This window comes from Panthera pardus, unplaced genomic scaffold (genome assembly GCF_024362965.1).
Source record: "Panthera pardus isolate Hobbes unplaced genomic scaffold, ASM2436296v1 HiC_scaffold_17, whole genome shotgun sequence".
NCBI lineage: Eukaryota > Metazoa > Chordata > Mammalia > Carnivora > Felidae > Panthera > Panthera pardus.
Genome location: NW_026526732.1, coordinates 96,907,621 through 96,918,235, shown reverse-complemented (window position 1 = coordinate 96,918,235; position 10,615 = coordinate 96,907,621). Strand labels below are relative to the sequence as shown.

At 38.6% G+C, this 10,615-nt stretch overlaps 1 protein-coding gene across 2 annotated transcripts; it reads left to right on the top strand.

The window, feature by feature from the left end:
* Window positions 1–593: 593 nt before the first annotated feature.
* Window positions 594–10,308, top strand: KIAA1586 (KIAA1586 ortholog). Of its 2 annotated transcripts, none has more exons than XM_019457496.2 (4): window positions 594–843; window positions 1,631–1,714; window positions 5,950–6,030; window positions 7,794–10,308. In XM_019457496.2, the coding sequence occupies exons 1-4, from the start codon at window positions 823–825 to the stop codon at window positions 9,969–9,971; spliced, it is 2,364 nt and encodes a 787-aa protein (XP_019313041.2). In that variant the 5' UTR covers window positions 594–822; the 3' UTR covers window positions 9,972–10,308. The 2 variants fall into 2 exon arrangements, with proteins under 2 accessions (XP_019313041.2, XP_019313042.2); XM_019457497.2 differs by lacking the exon at window positions 594–843 and adding an exon at window positions 7,089–7,284 and having other exon boundaries at window positions 1,685–1,714.
* The last annotated feature ends 307 nt before the right edge of the window (window positions 10,309–10,615 follow it).

Sequence of the window (10,615 nt, the reverse complement as noted above, 5' to 3'; positions counted from 1 at the left end):
CTACCTTCCTAAAAATTTCCTAATTACTCTATTGCTTTGTCTTGTGAGATGCCTTAGTTCCTCTGCTGTGTGATCTCACGCATTGTAGACCACTGTCAAAAACATAAAGGGGATTTTGTGGGACCACAGATAGGTTAGGTGATCTTGGTCTGATAGGGCTAGGAGGAAAAGCTTTAAAAGTATATTCTCAGTTAACACATGTTTTCATAAACTGTATCTGTTCACATTCGTTAATGTGTAAATACTGAAAACAAAAAAGTTGGCCACTATTTAGTAAGGAAGTATCTGAGCAAACAACGAAAGAGCATTTTAACACTACTGATCTAAATTATCTAGAACGATATTTGTATTGAAAGAAGAGGAGGAGAAGAAAAAAATTAAAAAGTAGAAGAAAGGTGGGGAGAGGGAGACAGATTAAGAAAGAAAAGCCATCTATTAATACTACTTTGGTACCGTAAAAGCCTAGAGGAACGCAACCGCCGCATCTCAGAGCTCCTTTCCACTTTTCAAATATACGCAGGACGGTCTCGGGCGGCACTAGAACTACAACTCCCAGGTTCCTGCGCGGCGCGGAGAAGGCAGGCCGGGACTGTGCGAAAGAGACTCCGGGGGATAGCGGGCCAGAGCCGGCCGCTCCTCCTTTTAAAGCGGTTTCGCACCTCTTTCCGCCCGCGGCGTCGGTGGCGTCGATGGCGGCGGCGGCGGCGGCGCAGTCCACGCAGGGGCGGGTCACGGCGGCGCGAAGCGGTGCTGGGCGGGAAGGGAAGTCGTAGCGGCGGCGATCGCAGCAGCGGTGGTGCTGTCAGTTAGGCCGTCGGAGAAATGGGAGACCCGGGGTCGGCGGTGAGTGGTGGAGCGTCGGGCCGCGGCGTTCTCAGCCGCGCCGCGAAAGGGCTTTGTGTTTTGTTGAGTGTGCGGCCTGCTGTGCGCCCGCGGGGCGAAAGCCTCGGCGTCTCGGGCCGAGCCCAGCGTTCGGGCCTGGTGCGGGTCCTAACGACGACCCAGCGGTAACAATGGCCGCCCGGCCGCCCCCGGTCCCCTACGCCGGCCCCGGTGCTCCCTGTTGTCGCCGCTCTGCCCGCGAGAGCGACATTTTGAGACAGGATCGCTCTTCGGCGGTGAGCGTGCATCCCTCCTCCTCGAGCAGATAGGGGAATTCGCAGGGGCTGGGGAGTCGTTTTCGGCGTCCGCTCCCCGTGGCTCCGCGTCTGCAGAGGCAGAACGCGACTCCATGGAGTTCTGTTCTTAGTCGGATTTGCATGCAGTTGTGCTGTTAGGTTTCCTCAAGAGCTCGTTGTTTTAAAAAGCTCTTTCTTGGGGCGCCTGGGTGGCTTGGTCGGTTAATCGTCCGACTTCGGCTCAGGTCACGATCTCATGGTCCGTGAGTTCGAGCCCCGTGTCGGGCTCTGTGCTGACAGCTCAGAGCCTGGAGCCTGTTTCAGATTCTGTGTCTCCCTCTCTCTCTGCTCCTCCCCTGTTGATCCTCTGTCTCTGTCTCAAAAATAAATAAACGTTAAAAAAATATTTAAAAAAAAAAAAAAAAGCTCTTTCTTTTTCGTTCCTTTTGGGAAAGTCTCTTCCACCAAGTACGTGGCTGTATAGATAAGCGTGTTTTGGCTTATTTTTATAGATAATAGAATCTGTCCCTCCAGCTGGGCCCGAAGCATCTGAGTCAACAACGGATGAAAATGAAGATGACATTCAGTTTGTTAGTGTAAGTAGCAACGACATTCGGGTTTTTCCTAGAGTTCCAAGACTGCGCGTGGTAAGCCATTATGTGATTGTACTGCACCTGTCCACTCCTCATTGAGCAACTGTGTATGAACGTCTGATAGGTACTAACACCGGGGAGCGTGGCGTAGGATTAGGAAATTTCCCCAAAGAGGCCTCTGAGCAGCTGCGGTAGCCGTCACAAAGACTGCCGAAAGTCCGTGGTGCTCACTCCATCACGCTTCTCGTGCGTTTATTTAGCGCCGGTTTAATGCTTGGTCTAGGCGTGTTTCCAAGAGGGACAAGGTTGTCCTGTAACAGATGACGATGCAGGTGAGGGAGAGAGGACAGGTGATGAGGAAGGAGGTAGAGAACAAGAAGGCTTGCAAGAACTCAAAATCTGAGCGTTATGTAGCTGCATAACATGAAGGCGACTAGCTTGAAGACTTCCCTGACCTGTGAGATCATGGTGTTTGTTACAGCATAGTGCAGGAGTTGATGTTCATATGGAGATCCCCGCATCACCAGGAACACACATATTTTTCAGAATTTCGTCCCTTCGGGTCAGTGGTCTTTAAGCATTACCAAGGGTAAATGTGCGGATTCCGGGGCCTCACCCTTCCATACCCACTGAATCGGAATTTGTAGGTGGGACCTAGGAGTCTTCCTTTTGGAAAGATGAAAGGACATATGAATCTCTGAACCACAGCTTGTAAAGCCTTGGTTTAGGCAGAGTGGGGGTTATGACGTATTTGGAGATGATTTTCACCCAAAACTGTCAAGAGTTGCAAAGGCTCAGCTTAAAGTGGTATCTTAGCTACCTTAAAACTTGTCCAAACCAGTAATTACTTGAGGTTTGCTGTGAAAGGTGTATAATTTTTTTTTTTTAAATGAGTGCCTGTTTAATGTATGTATGTTCTTGAATTGCTATAGATTTAGGGCAACCTGATAAACCACAATTTTTTTTCATAAATTGTTTTTTAAATCAAATAAAATCTCATCTTTAAACGTGTTAACATGTCGTTTCTTGTAGGGTCATACAGAAATTCTTCACAAGATTATTTCTGTGACATTCTTGCCCATTAATTGTACACATGGTACTCCCCCCTTTTTTTGACACTTGGTACTTTATAAATTTGGGGGTACAAAGAGAGGTTGTATGCTAACTCTGCCTTCCCTGTGTTGTGGAGTAAATGATGTAACTATGAAAATTGAAGATCCACAGTGTCTGTTTTTGTACTGAAAAGCATTTGGAAAGAGTATTTCATGGGTCTTCAGGAAAAATACTTTGGTTCCTCCTGACTGTGGTATAAAAATCAAAGTGAATGGGACGTTATTATCTTCATGATATTTTGTGCAGCCAGAACTAGGAGTGGCATAGATGTTATATGACACGTGCCTTTGAGAAATGGAAGGACTCTACAAAGTTAAGGTTGGAAAAATGAATAGGTACAGGTTTGTGTAACACTCTGTGGATTGAAGTATTATATTCTAAATTCTTACTGAGTTGCTATCTGATTGAGTTGCTTACTGAGGTTTAAAACTCTTAATTTAAATATAATTTTAAATACAGAGAATCTTTTGTATCTTTTTAAAAAAAATTTTTTTTTAATGTTTGTTTATTTTTGAGAGAGACAGAGACAGAATGCGAGTGGGTTGGGACAGAGCGAGAGGGAGACACGGAATCCGAAACAGGCTCCAGGCTCTGAGCTGTCGCACAGAGCCCGACGGACGTGGGGCTCGAACTCACGATCTGCGAGATCATGATCTGAGCCAAAGTCGGACGCTCAACTGACTGAGCCACCTGGGCGCCCCTGTATCTTTGCCTCCAGAGTTTTGTACCTCCAACTTGATAGAACTTCTTATCATTTAGCCTTGTTTCCAAAAATTGATCAAATATTTGACAGCTCTATAAGGTGAAGTGAATTATATAGGCATACCATGTTTTATTGCACCTCACAAATGCTGTGTTTTTTACAAGTTGAAGGTTTGTGGCAACCCTGTGTCAAGCAAGTCAGTTGGCACAATTTCCCAATAACATCTGCTCACTCTTGTGTCTTTGTCATGGTTCAGTAATTCTCACAGTATTTCAAGCTTTTTCATCATTATTTTGTTGTGATCTGTGATCAGTGATAAATCACTGAAAGATCAAATGATGTTTAGCATTTTTTAGCAATAAAGTATTTTTTAATTAAGCTGTGTATGTATTTTTTAGACATAACACTATTGCACACTTAAAAGACTACAGTATAATATAGACATAACTTTTATGTGCACTGGGAAACCAAAAAATTCATTTGACCCACTTTATTGTGATATTCACAATATCATTCTTGGCAGTATTTTGGAAGTATGCTTATGTGGATCTAAGTAGAATTGCAGTATCAGAAAGGAGAGTAGGGATGCGTGGGTGGCTTGGTTGGTTGAATGTCCGGCTCATGATTTTGGCTTAGGTCATGATCACATGGTTCATGGTTTGAGCCCCATGTTGGGCTCTGCGCTGGTGGCATGGAGCTTGTTTAGGATTCTCTCTCTTCCTAGGCCCCTCTCCTCTGCTCACACACTCTCTCTCTCTCAAAATAAATAAGTATAACATTAAAATTTAAGAAAAAAGAGGGTAAAAATATTTCTGTTGCTTTTAAATGGTTACACACACACACACAAAACAATGATAATTTAATTCTACTTTATTTTTTAATTTAATTCTACTTTAAAATACATTCAGAGGGACACCTGGGTGGCCCAGTAGGTTAGGTGTCCGACTCTTAATCTCAGCTCAGGTCATGATCTCACGGTTCATGAGATTGAGCCCCAAGTTAGGCTCTGTGCTGACAATATTGAGCCTGCTTGGGATTCTCTGTCTCATTCTGCCTGTCCCCTGCTTGTGTGCACATTCTCTCTCTCAAAATAAATAAATAAGCTCTTAAAAAACTCTTTAAATAAAAATAATAAAATTAAATACATTCAGAAACAGAATTTACTTCCCTTTGTAACCCCATTCTGTGCTGGGCTCCACCAGGATGTGCTTATTTCTTCATGTTTTTTATATTACCATCTAGTAAAGATGAAAGGCTGCTGGGTATGGTTCTCTGCTTGAGGATTCTTCAGATACAAAAAGAACATTTTTTTGTGTTCCTTTTATATCTTTTATCAAGAAGTATGTTACTGGGGTGCCTGGGTGGCTCAGTCAGTTAAGTGTGTTTCTGCCCAGGTCATGATCTCACAGTTGATGAGTTGAAGGCCCACATTCAAGCTTTGGATCCTCTGTCCCCCTCTCTCTCAGCCCCTCCCCCGCTTACAATCTGTCAAAAATAAACATTAAAAAAAAAAGTATGTTACCACTTGATGTATTCTAGTATGGATTCCTTAGTCTTTTCATATAAATTTCTTTCCCGCCTTCATTCTTCATTAGAGCATCTCCTTTGTGTTCTGCCATATAAATATATATGTATGTGCAGCTAAATAAACACAATATCCTGAAAGAAAGGAATGATAGAAATTTGGGGGTACAAAAAGAGCCCTTTGTTATAAATTTTACTATAATATATATACAGAAGACTGTACTTCCTCATTGTTGGTCTTCACTCTATTTCAGTACTACATTACTATTTGTCTGGATTATCTTGTTACTAGTCTTCCCACACTTCATACTTTCCTCACCTTGAAACAGAGCTCTAATTGTTGTTCCTATCTCAACACTATTGATTGATTCATTTACCTATAGAATAAAATCTAGGTTTTTGAGCCAGGTATTTAAGGCCTCATGTGTGTTGCAGGTAGTATGTATGTAAAGAAAGAATTGAGAAAATCAGGGCTTCATGTTTGCTTGTGTAGGATGTGGAAGATAAAGCAGAGCTATTGAAGAACTATGCGATTTTGAGCTTAGATAACTAAAAGATTATTGATAGTCATACATTTAAAAAATACACTACCATGAGGTCTGTCTCTGTCTTTTTAATACCATCCCTGTACTCTTCCCATTTTCAAAGGAATCCATATGGTTTTATTCCTCTATGTAGATTTAGTTTTTCTTTGGGTTTTGTCATCGTTACTTCTTCATCTCCTCTGAGTCTTTCATGTGCTGCTTTTGTTTCTGATTATTCTGTTCCACCTATAAGACTTCCTCTCTGGAGGAATTCTTGCTAATTCCAACAACAACAACAAAAACCTATTGATTGTAAATTCAAGTTTGGTTTGAATGGTTTTCATGACTTGTGAATTTGCTCAATCCTTTTTTAGGAAGGACCATCAAAACCTGTTCTTGAATACATTGATCTGGTCTGTGGTGATGATGAAGAGCCTACCATCTATCATAGTGATGTAAGTACATTATACCTGTGGTTTTTCAGTTCTGTCATCAAGTGCAAAATGTGTTAGAGGTGGCTTGAACTGGCTTGCAAGAACTGATGGTTAGATTTTCAGGAGTTTTATGAAGCTGATTTGTTAAACATAGCCGTTATTAAAAACTAAAGTGTATAAACATACAAGGAAATAAATTACTACATTTAAGGTAGTAAATACTCAAAACTCCTCATATCTTTATTTATTTATATCTGTTGTATCTGTATGATAGAAATATTTTATAACAGCATACTCCTCCTGCAACATGATTGGAGTATTTACACCACGGTAATCAGCAAACTCAAAATTGGGGCTTGATTAATTATTTATTGATTATCTGAACTTCAGAAAGTGATGGATAAAATGTTAATGTAGAGTAAGCCAAAAGATGTAAATTACTAAACTGTATTTAATATGAACAATTGAGGAAAACTTGCATTATTAATGAAAACCCTCCTTTGATTCAACAAAGATGTTGATATCATTGGTGACTGAGTGGAGTTCTGATATAAATCTTCATTTTTTTCACTTTTTACCTTATTCGTTAAATGAAAACGTTAACCACTTTTCATATTGGAACTATACTCATTTTTAAATCATATGAGCAGCTTCTTTGTTGGATGATAAACATTTGTAGTCAGATTTCATGACATTACTGGTTATAAAATTTTGAAAACTGGGGTGCCTGGCTGGCTCAGTTGGAGGAGCATGTGACTTGATCTCAGGGTTGTGAGTTTGAGCCCCATACTGGGTATAGGGATTACTAAAAAATAAATAAACTTAAGAAAACAACGTGGTAGTGAATTTTTCAACAAATAGCAAGTCGTATTGAAGTTATAGGTACAAACTGAAAGGCAAGGTAAGTAATTTAAAATTTATTTCTAAAATCATTAACAAATTTTTTTAATGAGGCTATTTTTGGTTTTTTAGATATAGGGCTCTGTTACTTCAACCTAGAGTGCTTTCTCTTTTTTCTTTTTTAAAGTTTTTTTTTTTTTGGTTGTTTTTTTTTTGTTTGTTTTTTGTTTTTTTTTTAGTTTATTTATTTGAGAGAGACAGAGACAGCACAAGCAGGGAAGGGACAGAGAGAGAAAGGGAGAGAGAATCCCAGGCAGGCTCCACGCTGCCCATGGAGAGCCCAATGCAGGGCTTGAACTCATAAAACCACGAGATCATGACCTGAGCCGATACCAAGAGTCTGACACCTAACCAACTGAGCCACTCAGGCACCCTGTAAGTTTTTATTATTATTTATATTTATTTTTGAGACACACACACACACACACACACACACACACACACACAGAGAAAGTGGGGGAGGGGTGGAGAGAGAGGATCCCAAGCAAGCTCCACACTCAGTGCAGAGCTCGACACAGGGCTCGAACTCACAGACCATGAGATCATGACCTGATCTGAAATCAAGAGCTGGCCACTTAACTGACTGAGCCACCAGGCACCTTCAGGTTATTTTATTTAATTTTTTTAAGTTTATTTATTTTGAAAGAGACCATGTGAGCAGGGGAGGGGCGGAGAGAGAGACAGAATCCCAAGCAGGCTTCACACTGTCAGCACAGAGCCCCACTCAGGGCTTGAACTCATGAGCTATGAGATCATGACTTGAGCCGAAATCAAGAGTCAATGCTTAACTGACTAAGCCAGCCGCCCCCATTAACAGAAACTTTTACATCAACTCTTAAAGTGTTATCGTGAACTTGACTTATATATGTAAAATTATTTTTCAGATTCTGTTCCCTAAAATGCCAAAACGACAGGGAGATTTTTTGCATTTTTTAAATGTGAAGAAGGTGAAAACAGACACAGAAAGAAATGATAACAGAAATCATTGTGGACTGTCTAAGTCAGAGGAATCAAATTTCAAATATGTTGAAAAACCAGTCATTGAAGAAAATCCATCATGTTCATCAAAGGAAGAAACAGATAATCTGGTGCTTCCAGATTGTTGGAATGAAAAACAAGCATTTATGTTTACAGAACAGTACAAATGGCTTGAAATAAAAGAAGGTAAATTAGGATGTAAGGATTGTTCAACAGTTCGGCATTTGGGATCAAAAGCAGAAAAGCATGTCCATGTGTCCAAGGAATGGATTGCATATTTAGTAACCCCTAATGGCAGTAATAAAACTACTAGACAAGCTTCTCTGCGGAAAAAAATTAGGGAACACGATGTTTCTAAAGCCCATGGTAAAATTCAGGATCTCTTGAAGGAATCAGTTAATGACTCAATTTCTAATTTAGTGCATAAAAAAAAAAATAAAAATATTGATGCTACCATAAAAGTTTTCAATACAGTTTATAGTTTAGTAAAACATAATAGACCTTTGTCTGATATTGAGGGGGCAATAGAATTACAAGAGAAAAATGGAGAGGTCAGCTGTTTAAATACACGATACAGTGCAACAAGAATAGCAGAACATATTGCAAAAGAAATTAAAATGAAGATATTTAAGAATATGATAGAAGAGCATGCCAAAATCTGCATCATAATTGATGAGGTATCTACAGTTTCAAAGAAAAGCACTCTAGTGATTTATCTCCAATGCACAGTTCAGTCGGCTCCCGCACCAGTTATGTTGTTCGTTGCTTTAAAAGAATTGGTCTCCGCCACAGCAGAGTTTATTGTCAATACGTTATTGAATACTTTAAATGATTGTGGGTTTACTAATGAATATTTGAAAGCAAATTTAATTGCATTTTGTTCTGATGGTGCTAATACAATGCTGGGAAAAAAGTCTGGAGTAGCTACAAAGTTGTTAGAATATTTTCCTAAAATCATTATTTGGAACTGTTTAAATTATCGATTACAGTTGTCACTTGATGATTCAATATCTGAAATAAAACAAGTTAATCATTTTAAACTATTTCTTGATAAAATTTATTCCATTTATCACCAGTCTAATAAAAATCAAAACAAGCTTTTAGAAAATGTAGCTGAAGATCTTGAAATTGAAATTGTTAAAATTGGCCGGGTAATGGGACCAAGGTGGACAGCATGTAGTTTACAAGCTGCTACTGCTGTATGGCATGCATATCCTGTATTATATATGCATTTTTCTCATTCTTGTTCTGGTTTGGCAAAGAGATTATCTAACATTAATTTCTTACAAGACCTTGCTTTAATGATTGACATTCTTGAAGAATTTTCACTACTTTCAACTGCATTACAGTCAAGATCAACTAACATTCACAAAGGACAAAAATTGATCAAACGCACCATAAGAGCTTTGGAAAATTTAAAAATCAGTACTGGAAAGCATGAGTCTCAAATTGAGGGTTTGATTAAGTCAGATAAGTTTAAAGATATTCCATTTAATAAAAACAATGAATTTAATGCTCTTCCAAGGAGTATGTTACTAGAAAATATAATTGAACACATGCATTTACGTCTTTTATCTGACAGAAACCATGACGAAAGTATTTTTAATTATTTTGACTTGCTAGAACCTTCTACATGGCCTTATGAAGAAATAACTTCACCATGGATAGCTGGTGAAAAAAAATTATTTCATCTATGTGAAATTTTAAAATACGAAATTGATTTGAATGATTTTCGAGAATTTGTACATGATAATATAAAATCAAACAATGTTTCAATTCCTATAGCTATACAAAAAGCTAAAAAGATAGTTAACACTATTGCAATCAATAATGCTGAAGCTGAAAGAGGTTTCAATTTAATGAATATAATTTGTACAAGGGTGAGAAATAGCTTAACAATAGATCACATATCAGATTTAATGACAATAAATTTATTGGGGAAGGAGTTAGCAGATTGGGATGCAACTCCATTTGTAACGTCCTGGTCAAATTGTAACCATAGGTTGGCTACAGATAAAAGAGTTAGGCAAAAATCAGCAAAAGCCTTCTGTGAGAATCAGTTGGCTATATGGAATTTACAATAAAGGGTATTATATATGTTTTTATCATTTGTAAATTGTGTGCTATACATCTCTTATACATAAAAAATTCTTTGAAAGTCAATTGTTAAACTTTTATTAACATGTTGTTTAAAAGGCATTCTCCAAAAAGCTAAAGTTGATTGTTTTTAGGAGTTAACATAGTTAGAGATTAGCCCACGTCTGCTAGAGGGCCATGATATATATTCTGTACAGAACATTCAGCCATTTCCACTTTTGCTGTCTTACTTTTTACTTAAGATGCAAAAGAATAACAACCCAGTCAAGTTCTAAGCCCTAGAAATTATATGGATGCAAAATGAAATAAAAATTGCAAACTTTTTGGCTCTTTCTCATTTCTGTATCTGTGCTAATACATTAATCTCTAGCACGTGTGGCTATTAAGCACTTGAAATGAGCTCAGTAGGACTAAGCAAATTTTTAATTTCAATTAAATATAAAAAAGTGTAAAATATTTTAAAAACTCAACTTTTAGAAATACATTTGTTACCTTGCTTATGATTCTTGTAGCGTGCCTGTCAGACTCATGTGTCATGTCTAGTATTACATAAAAACACATCACGGAATTGGTGTCAACAGATTCAGTGCACATAACTTTTTTTCTATGAATTGATATAACATAGCATTTT

What these genes read in the sequence shown, in the direction of transcription:
- KIAA1586 (XM_019457496.2), top strand. Translation starts at nt 823, where the DNA reads ATGGGAGACCCGGGGTCGGCG. An exon ending in TGGGAGACCCGGGGTCGGCG is followed by an intron (nt 844 to 1,630) that starts GTGAGTGGTGGA and finishes TTATTTTTATAG; the next exon opens with ATAATAGAATCTGTCCCTCC. An exon ending in CTACCATCTATCATAGTGAT is followed by an intron (nt 6,031 to 7,793) that starts GTAAGTACATTA and finishes ATTATTTTTCAG; the next exon opens with ATTCTGTTCCCTAAAATGCC.